This window comes from Silurus meridionalis, chromosome 13 (assembly GCF_014805685.1).
Source record: "Silurus meridionalis isolate SWU-2019-XX chromosome 13, ASM1480568v1, whole genome shotgun sequence".
NCBI lineage: Eukaryota > Metazoa > Chordata > Actinopteri > Siluriformes > Siluridae > Silurus > Silurus meridionalis.
In genome coordinates this window covers 4,312,832-4,336,342 of record NC_060896.1, presented here as the reverse complement: position 1 = coordinate 4,336,342, position 23,511 = coordinate 4,312,832, and the positions used below count along the sequence as shown (strand labels likewise).

The 23,511-nt window shown below is 36.8% G+C and overlaps 1 protein-coding gene across 1 annotated transcript; it reads right to left on the bottom strand.

Moving 5' to 3' along the window:
- Positions 1 to 710: 710 nt before the first annotated feature.
- Positions 711 to 22,841, bottom strand: LOC124395362 (collagen and calcium-binding EGF domain-containing protein 1-like). The gene is made up of 11 exons (XM_046863793.1): positions 22,566 to 22,841; positions 19,201 to 19,281; positions 4,768 to 4,820; positions 4,123 to 4,257; positions 3,767 to 3,904; positions 3,475 to 3,617; positions 2,719 to 2,839; positions 2,514 to 2,644; positions 2,378 to 2,413; positions 2,185 to 2,220; positions 711 to 1,359 (listed from the first exon to the last, which is right to left on the bottom strand). The coding sequence occupies exons 1-11, from the start codon at positions 22,667 to 22,669 to the stop codon at positions 1,171 to 1,173; spliced, it is 1,167 nt and encodes a 388-aa protein (XP_046719749.1). The 5' UTR covers positions 22,670 to 22,841; the 3' UTR covers positions 711 to 1,170.
- Between the last annotated feature and the right edge of the window lie 670 nt (positions 22,842 to 23,511).

The window sequence follows — 23,511 nt, the reverse complement described above, 5'->3', positions numbered from 1 at the left end:
TTTCGTTAGAAACTTTTTCAAAGTCTTTCATACGGTACATTTGACAATGATTTATTATTGAAGTTTTGTTATATACTATATGGACAAACTAGTGGTACACCTGACTTTTCCAGCCATATGTGGGTCTTCCCCAAACTGTTACCACAAAGTTGTACACAATAGTAGGATATATTATAGGATGTCTACAGATGTTACAGCATGAAATTTTTCCTTCACTTGAACTAGAAGACCCAAACTTGTTCCAGCATGACAATCAGTGAAGATCCTGAGATCTATAGAGCTCTGACCTCAACCTTATTGAGCACCTTTGGGATGAATGTGAATGCTGACTGCACCTCAGGCCTCCTCACCTCACCATCAGTCCCTGACTTTACTAACACCCTTGTGGCTGGATGAATCTCAAACAAATCTTCACACAATCTAGTGGAACATCTTGCCAGAAGAGTGGAGGTCATTCTAACAGCAAAAATGGACTAAATGTGGAATGGGATGAGAATATATTTGATGTACAGTCATTTGAAATCTACAATCTACAAAGTTCTTGTCTCTTGGTGTTGAGTGTTTGTTGATCTTCTTAGCAGGAGTTTTCTTCCAGTGCTGCATCGGATGTATCCGTAGCTGGCTGAGATAAATCACAGAAGCGATCGTGCGTAGTGTGTTTTGTTGGTGTAGTCGTGTAAGAAGACATTTATTTTGGAAGGAGTCTCCAGTTTTAGATGTATAAAGTCTTTACTGTTTCATAGAGGTTCCACAACATTAAACATAACTCTAAATGGATAAAAAGCACAATATGCTTGAATTTATACAAATGAAATAAGGGCAAATTGTTGTTGAATGAGAGAAATGAAACTTCAGCATAAAGAACCTTTTGGTTGTAAGACTCCAACACCACACTGATGATTATCTTCCTACAATGGCACAACACATGTCTGAGAAGAAGTCACATTTATAGTCTCTCTGATATATTATCAGTCTATCCAGCAGTCTATCCCCGAAAGCTGATGTTCCTGGAACACTTTCTTTACACAGACCGTGAGAGAGCTGCTTGATTTGCCCAAAGTCCTGAAGTCATCCAGCTTCAGTATAGATTCCCACAGTCACTGTTTATAGTCTCTAATTTTGCGTCTGAACAAAATCTCCCTCTTCGATATCTTCACATCTTCACATCCATCATGTATCGAGCGTCGTTTCATCTTGCCCTGACCCCGACTCTTTAAACTCCGCCTCCACCACCGTCTCTGGGGGCGTGTCCAGTAAAAAGTCTGTCCTCCTTCCGAAAACCTTGTCTTGCAGCTCGATGATGTCATGACGGATGTCCGCCATCATCAGGAGAAGGAAGTCGAAAGACCCGGGAGGTCCCTAATGCAGAGATAAACAGGAAATTTGGAAAATAAAATAACACAGTTAATCCTGTTTGATTGAGCTCTACCTGATCTGCAGAAATATCTGTGCAATAATAAACTAAGGAATATTTCAGTGGTAATTTTATGAGGTTAATATCAATGGTTCTGCTGGAGATGATGTATGCAGGTGGTGCTGCTGTGGCTACAGTGAAAGGAGACTTGTTGAATTGTGTTCATTGGGTATCTTGCTCTAGTAATGACATTCATTTGGATTGAGGTGACATTAATTATTATATAAAATATCCATATATGACTTTTTTATTATTTGTAACCCATTATAATCCACTATACACTTTGAACTAAAGTTTGTGGACACCTGGCGTTGAACATCCCATTTCCAAATTAGATCCCCATTTGGTGTTATAATAACCTCCACTCTTCCACACAGGGGAAGATGTTCCACTAGATTTTGTGGAGATTTGTGTGAGATTCATTCAGCCAAATGTCTGTTTGTAAAGTCAGGTGCTGATGTAGGAGAGTAGAGGAGGCCTGGGTTGAGGTTGAGGTCCAGTGGGGTTGAGGTCAGAGCTCTATAGCAGGAGATCCTCCACATCTTCCAACCCATTTTTTCTTTGTGCACAGGGGCATTGGCATTGGACAATTTCATGCAGCCACATCCAAAGATGTCCTACCACATATCGCTGGAAAAGGCAGGTCTCCCAAAACCTCATGTAGTTCATATAGTGTATATTCAGAAGTAATGAATTAATTTTTATTTTTTTATTTTACATTTTTATGAAGTTATAAAACTTCATAAAAATGCAGTTTTGTTCGAACTTACTGGTGGCCCTCTGGGTCCAGGAGAACCTTTTTCACCCTGTAGAGACAAAATAGAAATCAGCACGCTGTTATAATTATAAGTATCTTTTAATACATTCAGCATCTAGAAAATGATGATACACACACACACACACACACACACACACACACACACACACTTACAAACACATACACACGTGTGCACAAACACTTACCTTAAGTCCATCTCTTCCTGGTGCTCCTAGCGGTCCCTGGAGAAACAGTGGCACATAAGGTTTATAGAGATCCCATAAAATCGGTAGTGTGTGTGTGTGTGTGTGTGTGTGTGTGAGAGAGAGAGAGAGTTCTCACCACTGGCCCTCTACGTCCCCTCTTAATATGCCCCAGGTCTGGCTGTGGACCCATAGGGCCCATATCACCTCTCGGCCCCTGGGGACCTGAAGCTCCGATAGATCCAGGTTCTCCTTTCTGTCCTGGAGCTCCTGATACACAGAGATGTGAAACCTTTTTATTGGAATAAACACCAATGTGTGTGTGTGTGTGTGTGTATATATACCTGGCAGGCCTGGCGGTCCAGGCACTCCTGGGGGACCAGACCTGGTGTGGCTATCATGATTTTTCCCCACTCTACCTGGAAGTGGTTTTTCACTGCTGTTAGCTAAATCAGGTGAGTTTACCTAAACACACACACACACACACACACACTTGTCATTTAGTACAATATACCCCAGTGCTCCTGAACTCTCAATTCGGATTGGTCAGAAAGTGTGGATTCATTGTTTATATTACAATCTATATATACAATCTATCTGATGGACTTAAAAAACTCTTTAGGAGATGCCTTTTCTACTCTGTATGATTTGGTTTCTTTTTATAACAATGGACTACATAGTTTGCTTGATACACTGGCACCTTTAAAAACTCTTTATTTCACTCATTAAAAGTAAAAGACATCGTTTGGAACAATTATGAATTAAAACTGGACTTACTGTTCATAAAGGTATGTATGCAGATCAATTGCTTTAGTGCAAAAAATGCTCTTTTAACCGCAAATTGGGCACTGATCCTAATAATTGTTGTCAATTTTTGCCCAATCTACAATTCACTCTTTCTCTCAAAAGTCTGCCAAGGTAAAAGTTGTTAATGATCTGCTGATGGCAGCCGACACTGGACTCTTAACTATAAATAAAATGTATTATTATTATAAATAAAATGTATTATTATTATTATTATTATTATTATTATTATTATTACAAGAGCAGCTCTGGTGTGAGTATTTCTGTGTGTGTGTGTGTGTGTGTGTGTGTGTTACCTGTCCATTCGAGTGTGTGTGTCCCAGGTGGAGTTTGAGCTGCTGTAGGTTGGTTCTCATGTTCATAATGTCCTGACAGGTGAGAGAGCAGGAACCAGAGCTCATCTGAGTATCAGATTTACCTGCAGAATGTGGGAGAGAGACTACACACACACACACACACACACACACACACACACAAACATATAAAAGATATAACTCATAAAAATCATAAATATATCATCTGTTTTACATTTTTCTTTGTCTAAACAAAAGGCTGAAAACACACACACACACACACACACACACACACGTTTCTGTGCAGGTATGCAGGAGCGCTGGTCTGAAGCCAGTGTGTATCCAGCACTGCAACGACAGCGAAAACTGCCTGGTGTGTTTTCACACACATGTTCACACAGCGTCCCGTTCGACTCGTCACACTCATCTACATCTGAGAGAGAGAGAGAGAGAGAGAGAGAGAGAGAGAGAGAAAGGCATAAATACAGACAGATAGATAAGTTATATATATATATATATATATATATATATATAGAGAGAGAGAGAGAGAGAGAGAGAGAGAGAGACAGAGCACCAGAGTCAGACTTTTGACCAAAAAATGTACTTTAGCAGTAAACACACACACACACACACACACACACACACACGCACCTAAACAGTATGGGTGAAGGTGCTGCCGATGTCTTTCCCGGTCAAATCGGTAGCCACTGTAACATGTACACACCACCCGGCCAAAGTTATCCATACACTGCTGTTCACATGGAGAACCTGCACACACATCTACACCTACACACACACACACACACACACACACACACGTACATTAAACGCAGTGCGGACTGATAAAACACTGTAAGTGCTATATTAAATAGCCCTAATGATATATTACCATTTGTTTATTTGTTTATTTACACATAATGTAGCAATGAAAATCTCACAATGCCAAAACTGATCAAAGTGCAATATATTTCCAATCTAACATCCAATCAAACATTCGATTCTAACCCGGAAGTCAAACTGAATTTTAATGGCAGTATGTTTTTAGGAATAAATGTCCACTCTGGAGCTAAATAAACAAATAATACATAATATGATACAAACTAAAGCAACATATTCAGAGATACTGTATCTCCTGTCTCTCCTTCTATTATTCTGTCTTTATCTATTCTTCTACCCTTCTATTCTTCTGATTCTCTCTTCTTCTCAACCGCAGCATACAGGGACCTTACAGCATTGACATTCAAATAACGGCAAAATTGGGGAATCTGAAAAAATGAGAAGCAGGATTTTACCTACTTTCAGGTATGCACTGGCCCATGACGAGCCTGAAACCTGTACAGCACTTCCTCCTGAGAGAGAGAGAAAGAACGGGAGAGAGAGGGAAGAAAGAATGAACATCTGCTCTTTGCTTCGTATTCATGCTGGCCAGGTGCCTAAGGTCGGAGATTTATTCAGTACAATTCTGTGTAATGTCTCTGTGAATAACCTGCTGTTGATAAAACAAATCATCACTGTATAATTACACGGGGATGTGATCTGTGTGAGCAGGATTCTCATCGATATTTAATAACAACACGACCTGAAATGAGCTACAAAACTCGTGAAATGACCATGTATCCTGAATCCAGCTGTTTGAGAATTAAATATATCTACAAAGCCAAACACACAAATGGAGAGAAGAAATAAAAGCCAGAGGAGAAACATCCCAGAGAAACCCTGAGAAACAAACTATCAGGACAGTTTTGTCTGGAAATTCTGTCTGATTGATCAACAAACATCTATTCATAATACTTCTCCTTCTCTCTCTCTCTCTCTCTCTCTCTCTCTCTCTCAGGCTCAGAAGGATAGAATGAGAGAAAGACTGAGAGAGAGACAGATTCAGAGAACATTATTTCATTCTGTCTCTCACTCTTTCTCTCATTCTGTCTATCTCTTAGTCTTTCTCTCGTTCTATCTTCCTTTTATTGAATCTCTTTGATCCTCCTCTGATTCTGTCGCTCTCTTCTTCTGTCTATCTCTTTATCTGTTGTTCTATTATTTATTCTTTAATTCTGTCCTTCTCTAATTCTGTCGCTCCCTACTTCTGTCCTTCTCTTATTCTTTCTTTCTATCAGTCTATATTAATATTTTATTATTCATCCTCTTTTACTCTATTCCTTTCTTAGTCTATCTCTCTAATTATGTCCTTGTCTAATTCTCTCCTCTCTTATTCTGTCCATCAATTATTTATTTGCCTCTTTCTCATTGTCTCTCTCTCTTATTCTCTCACTCTTTCTTATAATTCCCATAGAAGGAAGAGCAGTCCGAGTATGAAAATGTGTGTGTGTGTGTGTGTGTGTGTGTGTGTGTGTGTGTGTGTGTGTGTGTGTGTTTTCCTGGACTCTGGACAAACAACCCATCTGACACTTCTTCTCTGCCAGCGGTCCATACAGCAGGAGGACAAATGAACAACAGATGTAAGACTCGTCTCTGAGAAGACAGAAGTTTTAATGTCGTTTCTCTCGCTTTCTCTCCAACTCCCTCTCTTTTTCTGTTAATTTACAATTAAATTAGGCCCTTTATTATTAGCATGTGTTTACTGAAGTCTCAGCACACCGCACATACCGCACACCCCTCACACACACACACACACACACACACACACACACACACACACACACACACTCTGTCCTTTTAACGAGATCACCAGTGCTATCGATAAGCATCACTAACAAGCTCAACTCAAACGTTACGTCTAGTTAACCTTTGATGACCCTTGTTCAGGCCCCACATGCACTTCAACACACGCACACACACACACGCACACGCACACACACACACACACACACACAGCATTCAGCATGTTATACAGTGCAGAAATCCCCTATCAGCTTACACACTTAGACTAAATACAGGGGGATTTTCTGTGAATGCAGGTTTGATTTATTTGCTCATTAACAGCTGGAATGTGGACTAAAATTGATAAATATCTTTCATCCCATTCTTATGATTATGTGTGTGTGTGTGTGTGTGTGTGTGTGTGTGTGTGTGTGTGTGTGTGTGTGTGTGTGTGTGTGTGTGTAACTACATTTTCCATGAAGGGTGATTCTGTTAATCCCATCGACATATTCCATATAAACAAATACTAAAAGGACCAGGACTCCGTCGTTCGGTTGCCAGATTGAGCAGGGAAATTTAAACGGCAACGCAAACTAAAAAGGCAAAATGTTTGTGTGTACGGTATGTTTGCTGAGATGAATAGACCTGAATAATTTTTAAATATGATTTTTGGCAGACAATGCATTCTGTTTTTGAGTTTCTCAAACTTTAAAGAGAAAATCCAGTCAATTTTATTGATACAATTTTCACACCACCATCATCATCACTGACTGCCATGATGAAATTCCTGCTCAAGCTATAAAAATACACTAAATGCTTTGAATTTAAGTGCAAAATAGGTGTGTATTTTGAAATCATCATGCTTGTACCCCAAAAACCTAATATCTCTTTAGCCTGTGTTGTCTCTTTCAAATATTTGGCTCTCTGTGAGTTTAAATGTCAAACAATGGAGCAGTGATGGAGTACTAATAAAATGAAATACTTGCTGAAACGTTATAATCTGTAATAAGCACCTTAAATCACTTATAATGTTAATTAAAGCTGCACAGAATGCTAATGAAACAAAACTGCTCACTTTCTCTATAAAATCAGATGCAGATATTTAAACTGGATTTAAAGCTTTTAGACACCAGACAGGAGGAATACTGCAGCCATAAAGAAGTCTGATCGAAGCAGAGTTGTGTTCAGAGTTTTTGAAGCTCCCTTGGTGAATGAGGTCAACAATCGAGGTTATTATAGCGTTAGAGACAGAAACACTGGGAAAGGATCTAGAGAGACATATCTTTCAGCATTCACAGTCAAAGGTCAATGACCTGTAAACACACAAAGACAAGAGAATGACTGTGTGTGAGAGACAGAGGGAAGGACAACTGATAGAGTACTCATCCTGCTTCTGTGGTTAAGCACTCACACGTGTGTGTGTGTGTGTGTGTGTGTGTGTGTGTGTGTGTGTGTGTGTGTAAAACTCTTTTCTATGTTTATTTATTCTGCCACCTCACTTCCACGGGTCAACCCCATGGGAGCCATGAGAAAGAGGATCCATGGCCCAGAGAGAAAGCTTTTTATTACACAAACCCAATTACTTTCACAGTCTCCATCATCCATTCGTCAATCTGTCCATCCATTGAGCCATTAATGCATCTATCTATCTATCTATCTATCTATCTATCTATCTATCTATCTATCTATCTATCTATCTATCTATCTATCTATCTATCTATCGCCTGTTCATTATTATACTCAACTGGTTCTCGCTAACACTCATTACTATCTAGCTAACTGGCCTAGCCCTTCAGTTGCAGATTGTTCTGCAACTCATTACCCATCTTTCCCAAATCACAAGTTTTTCATTAGCCTTTTTTATCCTCTGCTTTATATGGGAAAATATTTAGAAGAATGTAGCACCGTGTTAACACCATATTAACCCTGATATGAACAATCAGAACCAAATAAGACTTTACTCATAATGCATTGGAGTTTTATTGTTATTTTGTAAAAGAAAATCCTGTATGATTTAGCCCAGTGAAGTTCTGAAATATAGGTTTTCCTTTAAGTAAGAAACACTCAATTGAAATTTGTTTTCCAGGAAGAGTCAATTTACAGAGAGAAGAAATGTTATAAATTGTGCTTATTGTTGCATGTTTATTCATATTTCCATTTTATAGCTTCACCTTTTATGGTGTGGTTTGTAAAAGCTTGTGCAAAACATCTGTAGGCAATCAGACGTTCTTACAGTGTAAGAGTTATATTTTGCAATAACAGCTGGAGTTGGGTCTTTCCATTCAGACACTGTATTCGCCCTTTTTACAGCACACCGTAACTAAAAGATCTCTTTGGCATGCTGACAGAAGTCACCGAAACAGATATAACAGTTTTTAGAGGCAGGGGGCATGACTGGCTCAGTGGCTGTCATCAATGGGTCATAATTCAAATTAACTCTGTACAGATTTTAGCCAAACATTCTTTTGAGGAATATGGATCCTTGATTAACAACTCAGAAGAGAGAGAGACATGGGGGGGAAACTTTCTGAGGTAAAATTTTTCAGAAGAAATTAAAAGGAACTTCACATCTGCCTGAAATGACGATCATCAGAGGGAAAAAAAAAAGAACTGCCTCATGTCTCCTGAGGTGTAATGAGGAAGAAATGCTCAGTATGATAAACAAAAGAATTGCCTCATGTCTTCCTGAGGTGTAATGAGAAAGAAATGCTCAGTATGATAAACAAAAGAACTGCCTCATGTGTTCCTGAGCTGTAATGAGGTAAAAGAGAAATGAAAACAAACTTCCCACTGCCTTCCTGAGGCTTTATGATGAAGAAAGAAGAACCAAATAGGAACCTCTTTATTTCTTCCTAAAGTGATATGAGGACAAATTCTTCAGAGGAACAAAAACAAGCATTTTTTTTGCTTTGTTTTTTACAAAAAATAATAATAATAATCCTCTCAACCAAATGTAATCTGATTTATATTAAGTTTATAGTCAAGTGCACCAGTGTAGATTTATTCATTGATAGAGTCATTACAGAATAAAAATTAAAAATTTGGTTAGCAAAAACATAATGCAATTATTTGTAATTATTTGAAACCATAAAACGAATCAGAATCAGTTTCAGGCACTGACAGACGGCTGCAAGCGGAGGATTCAACCGTGTCGTCCTGCTGTCACTGGAATGTGACCCCCATCAAAACACACACACACACACACACACACACACACACACACACACACACACACACAAACAAGATGGCTGAAGAAAGAGAGAGAGATGGATGGATATAAGGATTGGAAGATTAGGATCAAAGAAGAGCAAACACAGCAAAGAGAGTGAGAGGGTGCACTTTGGACTGAGTGGAGTTAAAGGGAGTTTTCCCCACGGGCAAGAGAAAGTCCAAACTAATGACGAATCATCTAGAGGGAATGTCTGAGTTCTTAAACCACAGATCAGTGACACACACACACACACACACACACACACACACACACACACACATCAGTCTTTATCCGTTGTAAATTTACGGATTTCTGTCAGGTTATCTCCAATTATACGGATTGACTCACTACTGATATACAGTATATGGACAAAAGTATTGGGACACCAGACTTTTCCAGTCATATGTATATGTCAATATAGAGTATTTATATACCATATATCATTTTTACTTAAAGGTGCTATGTAGATTTTCTCTCAGGCAAGGGATTAGGAGAATGATATTGGTGCTGTAGCAGGAAAAGTGTTCAGCAGAAATAACTTCTAATCAGTTACTAAAGTGAATATCAAGTATTCGTTTTACTTCCCATGAGTTTAAATAGGTATTTTTTTCTTACAAAAAAAGAAAAACAATTGACCAAAAAAAAATCCTGCGGTTGACAAAAAAATACACCACATAGAAGTAAAAATATGCATTGCATAAGTATTCACCCCAAGTGAACTGCCTAATGAATGTAGGAATGATGTTTGCCCTACTGGCCGAAGAAGCACATCTGGAGAGAATTATGAATACAAAAATATTTTATGCAAAATACCTTCATCAATAGTGAAGTTAATACGGTGTGTTTTAGCATTCAGAGACAAGTGGCTTTGGCTTTTGGTCTATACACACACACACACACACACACACAAATGTCCTTTATTTCAACTCAACACTACATTCAGTCCTGACTAACTCAGTGATCGATCTAGCAATGAGACAGATTTGGCTGGGAAGAAAATGAAGCAAATCAGGAGAGGATGTGAGAGAGTTATTTAGAGTGACAGCTCAAGAAAACAGTGATACAGATCTGATACCAAGACTGTAATCACATGTACAAAATGTACTAAATATTTTTTTTTTATCTGCTGATAATTTGATGAGAAAACGTTGGGGTCTACCCAAGGCAGTAGTACTTCTAGTAAATTCTTAGAAATTCTTCAATTATTTACAGCACAACTGTATATAGGAAGAGCACAGAAGTCTTAAGACTGTTTGGAAACAAGTGACAATTTTATAGCTCTATTTATATATATATATATATATATATATATATATATATATATATATATATATATATATATATATATATATAAATTCACCCATAAACAATCACAAGCTTAGGGTTTTTGCGGTGTTTGTCACACTGAAATGTGGAAGTAACATGACAAACTGCGTTTTTGTGTTAACCAAAACTCTAAGATTATGAATGATTGTATGTGTTAAAATATAGAACATATGCTTTTTCAGCACATCATATGTAACAATAAATAGGCAAAAGTACATTCTGTCATACTTAAATTCAACCATGCTTTTACTGGAACATAATCTCGCCTGCAGGCTTAATGTCACTGATTATTTACTGGCATTTGCCATTTTTGGTTACTAATATGAGGATTTGTTCTTTATGGAACCAATTAGACAGAAATGTGAATGGACATGCATTTTTTAAAACAGTCTTGAGACTCCTTTGTGTTTCCTGTATACAATTGTGATGCACTGCTGATGAAATGTAGAATTTGAAATAGTTGTGATATATTTGCCTTTTTTAATTTCTCTTAATCCCTTAATGAGGATATTTAGAACAACGGTTTGACAAATAGTAGTCCTTATCAGGAATGCCTAAACAGTCTGGAACTCGCAAATCCAGCTAAACAAATGGAGTGTGAGAGATTATCTGGATAAACTGTAACCTTTTTGAGGGTTTATCTCAAGATGTTTTTTGTTCTTTTTTGTCAGTTCTTACTCTCAAAATGTTCATTACCATCCTGGTCTCAGATTATACTGTCAATATGTAAAGTAAAATTAAATATAATATAAAATTTATTGAAAAATGTTTCCTGATCATAAGATGCGTATGTGCTTTTGAACATTTCATTCCACATCTTGAACCATTTTTGTTGTTCTTGTAACCTTCAGTTTTCTGGGAAGATGTTTCACTAGATTTTGGAGTGTGCCTGTGAAGATTTTGTGCTCATGCAGCCACGAGGATGTTAGTGATGTCAGGTAATAGGGTTAAGGTCAAAGCTTTATTGCAGGACACTCAAGATCTTCCACCCCAACCCATGTAAAGCATATCATCATGAAGCTGGCTTTGTGTACAGGGGAATTGTCATGGTGGAACAGATTTGGATTTTCTAGTTCAAGTCGAGGAAAATTTATGCTACTTCATCCAAAGACATCTTATACAATTGTGTGACTCTAATTTGGGAGAAACCCACATATGGCTAGATAAGTTAGGTGTCTCAATACCTTTGTCTATATAGTGCATTTAGAATATAACTATATAGAAAAATAATTTACTTTGTTAGAGTGTTCCAAGGTGATATGGGTGGCAATAATTCCAAATAGAGATTCAAATAATCTTCTATTTCACTCAACACTTTTTTTTCATTGATGCATTTCTCTCTATATCAGTTACGGAGCCCTGATTACCCTCTGACATGAGACACCCCGTAAACCCACATAAAAGTCAGAGGGTGCGACCGCAAGCAGCTTCTCTCTGTTTCCCATTTCCTGTGTGGAGCCTTTTACAGTGGCAGCTCCTTTTTTTTTACAGAGACTCCCCTACCAGGGGCAACTTCGCTTCATCTGGATCAAACATCACTCATTACTCTTGGGGGAGTTCTCCACAGGAAACACATCATACACATCTGATGCGTGACGAGAGAGACAAACAGAGAAAGAGAGAGATTTTGGCAGATATTACTGCATCTATCTCCATGAAACTTTTCTAGTTTTAAGATATTTAAAGCTAACCCTGAACGCACAGAAAGATTTACACACAGTATTTCAATGAGATTCTATTGAAGGGTCTGTTCAAAAACCTCAGTTCACATTTCCTGAACTCATTGATGGTAGATTTTGAGAATTCATTGTTCTATTTAACTTCACATTGTTTACTTGCTAGTGGAGACCACACAAGCACAAAATGTATCTTACAGTTAATAAAATACTTTTTTTTCTTCAAACAAACCTTGTGGGGATTGTGGCCAAATGTTTTTTTATTTCTTTAGTTTGCATAAGCTAATTCCAAAATGCCTCTGGTTTAGCCAAATTTTGTTTTGCATACTTTAAACATTGAATTTTGCTGTGAAGGAAAGTTTCATTCTGATGACTCTTCAAATGTGGCATTGCAATAGATTGATGCAATGCCACATTAGTGTCAGCTAAACCTTGCTACAAGGTTTAATTCACTTTCTGCTTAGTATATCAGTTCAAAGTTGGCGTTTTCTTAGGTTTCTTAGAACTGTTTTAATGGCCAATTCTTTTAACAATAACATTTACTTTTACAGCATTTGACAGAAGCCCTTACTGTTCATCAATTATCTCCTTCCATGACCTTCTGATTATAAGTTCAACATCTTAACCACTGAGCTATTCCTTTCCTCATTTCAGACAAACTGGAGCCACTTTGATAACTTTTCACAGTCTTCCCCTGCACTGTAGGCAACAATTAGCTTATTATCAGATGGTAAGGTAGCCTATGGTTGTATGTGAGTCTGAATTTACTATGCTCTGAAATGGTTGTTCCTATCGCAATTTGTTAAGTTCCATTGACTGAAGGGGTGTTCAAACATTTGCCCATGTTACAACTACAGTACATCAAGTTTTCAAAGCCTTTCACTCTTTCCACATTTTGTTATGTTACAGCCTTATTCCAAAATGGATTAAATTCATTATTTTCCTCAAAATTCCACAAACAATATCCTATAATGACAATGTGTAAGAAGTGTGTTTGAAATCTTTGCAAATTCATTCCAAATTAAAAACAAACAAAAAAAATCACATGTATTCAGAGCCTATGCTCAATGCTTTGTTGAAGCTCATTTGGCACCAATTGCAGCCTCAAGTCTTTTTGAATATGATGCTTCAAGGTCCCATCCTTATATCCCATTCTCCTTTGCAAAACCTCTCACGCACCAACAGGTTGGATGGGAAGCGTCGATGCATAGCCATTTTTAGATCTTTCCAGAGATGTTCAATTAGGTTTAAGTCCGGGCTCTGGCTGGTCCATTTAAGGACAGAGTTGTCCCATAGCCACTCCTTTGTTATCTTGGCTGTGTGCTTAGGGTCGTTGTTCTGTAGGAAGATGAACCGTCACCCCAGTCTAAGGTCAAAAGCATTCTGGAGCAGGTTTTCATCAAGGATGTCTCTGTAAATTGCTGCATTCATCTTTCCCTCGATCTTGATTACTCTCCCAGGTCCTGAGCCAAAGAGTTCAAGAATTTTGTTTCTCATGGTCTGGGAGTCCTTCAGGTGCCTTTTGGCAAACTCCAGATGGGCTGTCATGTTGCTTTTACTGAGGAGTGGGCTCCGTCTGGCTACTCTACCATATAGGCTTGATTGGTGAAGTGCTGCACAGATGATTGTTATTCTGAAAGGTTCTCCACTCTCCACAGAGGAAATGCTGGAGCTCTTTCAGAGTGACCATTGGGTTCATGGTCACCTCCAAACTTCTTCCATTTTTTGTCTCCTTCCCCAGATTTGTGCCTCGAAACAATACTGTCTCGGAGGTCTACAGAAATTCCTTGGACTTCATTGATTGGTTTGTGCTCTAAAATGCACTGGTAACTGTGGGACCTTCTATAGACAGGTGTGTGCCTTTCCAAATCATGCCGATTGACTGATTTTACCACAGGTGGACTCCAATCAAGTTGTAGAAACGTCTCAAGGATGATCAATGGAAACAGGATACACCTGACCTCAATTTTCAGTGTCATGGCAAAGGCTGTAAATACTTCTGTACATGTGATTATTTATTCATTTATTTTTATACATTTGCAAGATTTCAAACAAACTTCTTTCATGTTGTCATTATGGGGTATTTCTTTTGTAGAACTTTGAGAAAAATAATACATTTAATCCATTTTGAAATAAGGCTGTAAATCTACTTTATATCCACCACCCTGTGCCTTTAATCACGCTGTACGCCCCAACCCTAGACTGGAACGTAACATCACAGAGAGTAATCTGAAACCTGTCAAGCCATAAATCCCTGAAGCATCAACACCCATGAACTCCCCCCACTACCACAATATACACCCACACACACTTTAAACAAAAAAGTCTGGGTTTCATCTCTTCACTTCATTAATGATAACACTAACTGAGAAATTCTGCCTTACTATCACAGGCTAAATTGTAAATCACCACAACCCACGGGATTCACCTAATTTCTACAGAGAATAAAATTGGCTACCAAACATTGTCCCTTTTTCTCACAGCACATACATACTGAATTACTGGCTAAATTCTTTAACTGCATTTTAAATTAAACCTCATTAATTCTGTCCAAATTCAGTTTGTATAGACATTCATCATCCTAAATAAATGCTCCCTGCATGAGAATTAAAAAGCATGGCACAGACACAGGTGCTGTCCAAGGCCAAGCTGTGATAAACGATGCACTGAAATACCTGGTCCAAGACTCGTTACACAAGAGAATTACTCCTACAAAAGATAACACAACGATAAATGCCAGAGCAACACCTTTTTGGCAAGTTTTACGAAAGGCATGGCAAAGAATTTCAGCTGAATGCTTGGAGAATCAAACTGTCTAGATGCCAAAAGTGTGTAAATCTGTTATTCATGCTAAGGGAGGATTTTTCAATCAAAATAAAGTGGAACATCTGGATGTTTATATATTTGTTTGGTCAGAGTAAATCTTCATACCGTAGAATGGCCTAGTTTGTTGTTTATACAAATGGATATGTCTCTTAGAAACCATAAAAGACTTCCAAATTGTTTCCAAATTTTGACAGGCACTCTATGTAAGATTACTCCCAACTACAAATATCTGAAATGATACTGTATATATTTCAGCTATTAGTTTTAAGTTGGATTTTATAATGACCTTTGCAGCTACCGATGCTTCATATGATACAATTCACCCCATTATGACTTGATTTCGATTTGATTCAGTGGAACGGAAAAGAATGGAACAATGCAATGAAAAAAAACAGTTTTCCATTGCTTTTATTTCTTTTGTTCATACAGGCAGCAAATCATAAATTTACTTAAGTGGCTTCTGACTTCTAACGCATGGTCATTTCACAAACAGGCCTTTGCAGTGCAAAAAAAAAAGAAAATAGAAAGATATAAATAAAACAAGACTTTTTTTTCACTGTTCTGTCTCCAGGAAAACGCAGCTCTACCTCTGCCATGTTAATTTATATTCTTTGTGACTCTCAAGACATGCCTCGGTCTCTGTAGTGTTTTGATAAGTTGTTTTAACGTATCAGTAGTGGTGCTGAGAGAACGTCCATGAGAAACTGTTTTACGAGAATAAATCGATATACATATAAAATATTGGTCACAATTAATTGGTCACTTTGTAAATAATAAAACTATAGCGCATGGGCTTAAATTTCATTTAACAGTAGGGGGGACAATAAATATAAAAATTTTCATGAGCAATTTTTGAAGGGGGACACAAATAATACAGTCAAATTGTACTTATAAAGACACAGTGTCCCCACAGTGAAAAACTTTTTCTCAGGTTCAATGACAAAGCAAAACAAGGAATTAAAAAAGGTTTAAATTTTTATTTAAAATTAATTGAGACACTTAAGAACAGAATAGAAATTGATTAAACAAAAAGCTACACTGGGGTCAGTTTGGATGTAGCACAGTGCTCATTTAGTAAATGCACAGATAAACAATATGCTAATTGTGTGTTAATGTTAAATTAACATTATACCAAGTCGTCCCAAAGAAAACACTGCATGGGAAACGGCTTTGGTGTGTTAGTGTCAGTGTGCTATGCTACAAGCTATTGTAAACAAGCTAACGTTGACTAGATAAGTGATATTTTAATTACTAATAGAGCAGATTCATGGAAAATTACACCGGTAATCAGCAATTTAACTGTTTCTAAATGCATTTTTGGGGGGGGGGGGCTCTACTTACACAATTATTTAGGTATACATACATATATTTTTCACGATAGAGAGTGCCATATTTTTTAAATATAACTTTTGGGTGGGGCGGTCAACCCTCGGATGGGGTTGGGGCATGTCCCCTCCGTCCCCCCCGGGATTTACGCCCATGCTATAGCGCATCTACTGATAATTATATATATATATATAAATCGTTTTTCTCGTTGCAAGTATGTTAAAAATGATGCATCTCTATACAAATGCCAACTTGTATCCGATGCATAGTTATCAAAAGTGATCAATTAATCACATTGTTAACTTAATCACATTGTTAACTATGCTGAAATATACATACATACACACACAAATAAATAATTAGATCATTTTTAAGAAACTTTCTCATTATTTTAATTGTATTATTTCAGGACAGATTTAATACTTGCCCTTTCATCATACAACTTTGTACACACAAGCTAAAAATAAATGAATGACTTCACATTGATGCTTCCTACCATTGAAACATTAAGCAAAAACACACCAAATCAGGATTGTTCACATAAACACAGAAAAAGCCCCAACGGACTCATGTCAGTTTTCATTTTAAGATCTGTGTGCTTTATTTGTTCCTTTTGTGAGATGTCTGGAAGATATTGCTTATTACAAGCACTGCCAAAGTTTTAACATCAATCTGTGAAGCTAATGAGTTTCATGCAACTCTAACTAAAACAAGAATCAAGAACCTCTTATCAAACCAAGGCAGTTTACTTCATGGAGAGAGTAAAAGCAAAACAACTGAAATTCAACCATGAGTAGAGTAGTAAAGTTGGTTCCAAGGTCCAAGCACTCCTTGCAAATTGCATAGAACTAAAGAGACAACAGATGAACATACCTTTCTTGGCCAATGGCTCAAAGCTAAACCTGTCAAATGTATACTGTGGCATGTATATAAAGTAATTAGCATTTAGCATATAATATGTATTCAAAGAAATGTGCAGTATACCACAATTCCATATCAGATTTACAGATTGAAACGAAGCAGTTATTTTAATATAATCTCTCTCTTTATGGATGAAAGATCTCAGGTCCTGATATGTTACATATACAATATAAAACCAAACCACTAGCTCTGAAAAAAAAGAAGACAAAGAACCATAATGAAAACATTGCATGCTGCATCCCCTCTAAATCCATTGAAATCAATTGGATAAAACCATATACAAACCATCTCAGATTTAACCCTGACAGTAAACAGATGTTTCTCTCAGTCAGACTCCTACATCTCTGCTCAATACACACTAATGTAGCACTTGGACCGGAGCAAAAATAAAGGTTTGATGGCATGAGAGAAATAAATGAGGTCGTGGCTTTAAGGTGTCTGTTTTTTCTCTTGACTCTGAAATGGGATTTGTCAGAGATGGCATCTGGAGCTTGTAATATCAACAGTCGGTTTAAATGGATACGCATATACCCGTAAGAGAAGGATATTATGTCATCTTGGCTGTAAGCTTGGCAACACTAAATATCTGGTGACACTGCATTTCACACACATTTTTCAGCTGGTATTTATAGTGCTACATGACACCAACATAAGTTACAGAAACCTGACAACTGACTTAAACAACTACATAAAAATGACATAACCTTTTATAAAGGATAACATGAATCATTCTAGAAAACATAATTAAACAACCTTATCTCATCAATACCTTGTCAAGTGACACAAAATTGACAAATGGCATCAATAATGGTCAATAAAAAAGGTCTCATATGTTATAGCACATAAGCAATGTAGAAAAAAAAGGAGTATCAAAAACATTTTTACTCAAAGTTTATTCTAAATCCTCTCATCAAACAAAAACGTACGAAGTGTGTATTTCATACCAAATAAATATTTTTAATAGCACAATTAATGGGATTATTATTATTATTTTATTTTTTATTTTTTTGCAAATTTACATCTCAATCTTTAAAGAGACCTCAGAAAACCATAGCGCTGAAGTTTCACCACCGGAGCTTAATGATAAACATGTCAAATTAGATTAGGCTGAAAGATGCTGAAAGGATTATGATGCAATATAAAGTTCCACATTTCCGATTGATAGATGGAGAAATACATCTCTGAACTTCACTCTTTTTCCATAGAACATTCAAAACTTCTCAGAATGTATACATTTAACTTTCAGGTTTCATGCAAATCCATTTGACCAATTTTGAGATGATGATGAAGAAGAGCAACATACACTATATAGATGTATTGGGACACCTGACTTTTCCAGCCATTTGTGGTTCTTTTTCCAAACTGTTACCACATGGTTGAAGGCACACAAAAGTATAGGATGGCTTTGGATGTGGTAGCATGACATTTTCCCTTCACTTGAACTAGAAGACCCAAACCTGTCCCACCATTACAATGTCCCTGTGCACAAAGCCAGTTCCATGACAATATGCTAAACATGGGTTGAAATGGAAAATCTCCTGCTATAGAGCTCTGACCCTATTAAGCACCTTTGGGATGAATTGTACACTGACCCCAGGCCTCCTCACCTCACCTACATCAGCTTTACTAATACCCTTGTGGGTGAATGAGCACAAATCTCCACAAGCACACTCTAGCGTCTAGTGGAACATCTTCCCAGAAGAGTAGAAAATATTAAAACAGCAATTGGGGACTTATTTTTAACAGGATGTTAAAATAGTCTTATTCTTCAGTCAGGTGTCCACATGTGTTTTTAAAATTTCAACAAACTGTGTATCAGGTAACATTATTAAGATTAGCTCTTACCTGAGGCATGTGCCGCTCTCTCCTCCTGCTCTGATACATGGGTACTCCACTGTCACAATCTTATTATCAGGACACTCTTCCCTGTAATACACACATCATCACAGCATATATATAGTTATACACTTTATTCAGTACAAGCAATATCGTAGGTGAAAAACAATCTTTTGCAATCAATTATAGAAAAATAATGAATGATAAAGTAGTGTATATTGTCCTGAATTTGATAATTACTCTGTAACATCATTTCTGTTGTGTTTCTACATTCTTATAAAACATAGATAGATAGATAGATAGATAGATAGATAGATAGATAGATAGATAGATAGATAGATAGATAGATAGATAGATAGATAGATAGATTTTAAGTCTCTGGAAGTGAAAAATGTGCAGACACTGTTGTAAAGGTACAACAACTAGAAAGTTATAAGGCTATGGCATTAAAAAAAGTATGCAAAAGCTGAAAAAACAAGTACACACAAAAATTTAAATAAAAAAATAAATAAATATAGTAACGAAGTATATGTACTTCATTACTTCCACTTCGTTACTGTACTTTCGGAGTATTTTTTGGTATCAGTACTTTACTATTTATTTTTTTCAGACATTTTACTTTCACTCATTACATTTTTTGCACAAATATCTGTACTTTCTACTTTTTACATTTTTAAACCAGGCTAATTACTATAGTTTTAATCTATTTGGTGACATCATCAATATTTTTTCTTCTCATCGCTCTCCGTTTTCATCCCTTCAACCTATATGTTCAGCCTGGATACATTCATTGGGTAACAAAATCTGACATTCAGTTGTATTAATATATTAATATGATGTGGGGTCCAGTTACCAGCATGACACTAAACAGTTAGTAGTAAAGGCTCCTTTTTATATAACTACATGTAGAAGCCCAAACTTCTTTACTTTAACTTTCGTGAAAAGGTGTAGTCAGTACTTTAACTTTTACCAGAATCTTTCAAAACATGAGTATCTGTACTTCTACTTGAGTGAAGGACGTGTGTAGTCTCTTAATATCAGTTCCTCACACTTATCTTGGTCTGCTTTGCTTTTGGACTGCTGAGATTAGAAGCTGTTGAGAGACTGAAATAGTTCGAGCTGCCATGATGAGACTTCAAAACCAATAGCATAGATGCAGGGAAGGCTTCAAGAGTTTAATGAGCTCAAGCAAAAAAAATCTGCTATGTTGTGAGTTTTCGATTTCATTTTCAGATTTTTATGCATACTAAATTCATTTGCTGGATCGTTTTAACTCCGTGATTCATCCAAACAAACATCTGGAACATCTGAGATTTCTCGGAATGATCACAGCACACAGTAAACGTTGAAATCAGAGGACTCATCTCAATACCTCAGCCCTCTGTAATATATCAGGTTTGCGCAGACAGATATTGTAATAATGATGTAGGTTATACAGGCCTGTTTCACAATACAGCAGTCAGACCGCATCACATCACCCAAGGGATTAACTTCCAGTAACAGCACATGCTGAATTATTTTATTCTCTTAAACCACAGCATTTAATTTCAAATTCCTTTTTTTTAAATAAAAAAAATAAGCATGCTACAGATTGGAGGTCGACCAATTAATCAGGTTTGCCAATTAATCAGCACCGATATTTGATTGCTGAAACTATAAGCTATAGGCATGGGTTCTGGTCCGCTGTCATTACATTAGCGGCCTCTAGAGTCAAATCAATAATGCCCGTGCTGTTTGTTTTTACATGCAAGACTGCACGCTGCACAACGATCGCTATATTATATTTATTATTAATAATTTATCAATTATATAATTATTTTTAGTAATTAATACATTTATATTTATTTCATTTGCCACATCACAGCATTCTGAGCACATAGGATGAAAACTTCAGCTCTGTGGTTTAAATTATTTCAGCTCAGTAAATTAATTTTTATAACTTTGCTAAACAGTGTTGAGGAGATCGCTGAATTCTTTCATTCCCCACATGAGGCACCTTTAATTGTTTAATTTTTATAACAAAGGTCTAAACTCTAGCATGATCAAGTTTTAGCCACATTGAACCATGCATGTATCTATAATCCTAAGTATAATTCCTCACATAAGATGTTATATATATATATATATATATATATATATATATATATATATATATATATATATATATATATATATATATATTTGCTAGCAAAAAACATTTATATAATTGTAAATAGTTCAAAATAATCAGAATACAGGTCTAATCTCTCTAATGTCAATGTTTAGTCAAGCAAAACCTCAAAAATGTTCTCATGCCACTGCACAGGATAAGGCACTTCTGAGGATTAGAGCAAAGATAGAGGGAAAAAAGGAGCTTAGAACTGTCATATACACACATGAATCCTTTTCCTATTAAGTTTGATTTATTAACTTAGTAAAGGATTCTCACTTTTGTAAATGGTCTGTGAGATTTACAAGAGAACATTTTCTTAAAGGGAAATGTAAGCTTTTACTGGATAATTATGGTGTTGGATTATACTTGGTACCTTCCAAATACCAAACTACAAAGAAGCTATAAGGGTTTTACCAAACCAAAGAACGGTGATATAGTGTAAACAAGAGATTTTATTTTCCTCTCTACAATGAGTTTAAGGGCTTTAGAGTTTGCCGGCTGATCCTGAACATGTTGCCTGTGTGGTGTTTTCCATGCACTCAGGTCAATTCAATTCGTTTTAAATAACCCTGTTTATAATGGACACTGAGACCATCAAATACATACTTTCAGGATATCAATTTTCAATTCATAGATTTATCTCTTATTAAGTTTATTTTTTAATGTGCAAGCCAGAGGTGATGGTGGTGGGGGAAAACTCCCACTCTAAAGGGAACTCACGATCATCTGGGTGATACCTTCTAAAAAATGATTCCTTTAGGATCCTACTTTAGGAAATCCTACTTCTTACTTCCTGCTCTCATAAATTGACCATAGGTGTGAAAGTGTGTTTGTGTGTGTGAGTGAGTGTGTGTGTGTGTGCTTGTATGTGATTGGTGCCCTGAAATGACCTGGCATCCAATCCACAGTGTATTCACATGCCACACTCAGTGTTCCTGGAGAATTGTCTGGATCCTCCACAACCAATATTTCATGACGTACAAAGCGTTAAGCTGCAAAAAGGACTATATATTATACTATATCATATTTATCAGCTGATTTGTAATGGAAGACTTTTTACCAAAGCTTTTATTTTTGTATGATCCTGAATAAGAGCTAGATAGATAGATAGATAGATAGATAGATAGATAGATAGATAGATAGATAGATAGAGAGAGAGAGAGAGAGAGAGAGAGAGAGAGAGATAGAGAGAGAGATGTAATAGATAGATGGATATTCTTACCCGTTGCTGTCAGCTTCATGTTGTGATTTCCCACAAGTCCGAAGTAGAGCACTGCTGAAGAGAGTCACTGATAACAGAAGCATGCGATAATGAAACCGGCTCATGTTTCACCTCAGTCCCTCCAATCCTCACAGTTCTTCATGAATGCTAAGGAGGCATCTTTTACATGATGGAGCAGAACAGGTTTAAAAGTCTTCACGCGCGTGGTCGGTGTGCGAGCGACTGGCGTGGGGATGAAACTTTTACGCACCGAAGCGCAGGAGAGTCCGCGCCCCCTCTAATGATGACTTGGGACGGGCTTAAAGCGCAAGTCCCTCTGCATCTGCATCTGCATCTGCACTCCTAGTCCTCACTAAACCCCAAACCCTTCCTGAAGTCCTCACTAAACCCCTTCCCTTTACTGTCCAAACCAAACCGCAACGCGCAATAACGGCACTACACAACCTGCCCAAGCCCCATCTCCTGCACTCTCACTTATACTATCTATCTATCTATCTATCTATCTATCTATCTATCTATCTATCTATCTATCTATCTATCTATCTATCTATCTATCTATCAGAACTATTATTATTATTATTATTATTATTATTAATAATATGAATATTGTTTTTTTTTATTGGAAAATGTTGTACACTCAGACGTGTTATTTTTATGTGCATTAAATTTTACATTCAATATTTTAATAATCATTGTGAATTTCTCTTTTCATACAAGAAATCTAAAAAAATAAAAGCAAATCGTATCACAAACCGGTTCCAGGAGTGTGTTTGTTGTTCATTTTCTGAAAAATTATTTGTTGTTAAAACCATTGTAAACTTAATAGTTGCCATTTTAGGCATTTTCCCCATTAGCATTTATAAGGCTATTATATTTAATATAATAAGTGTTTCATCTCAGACAGTCAAGTCAAAAAGTTGTTAGTGTCATTATAACCATATACAGT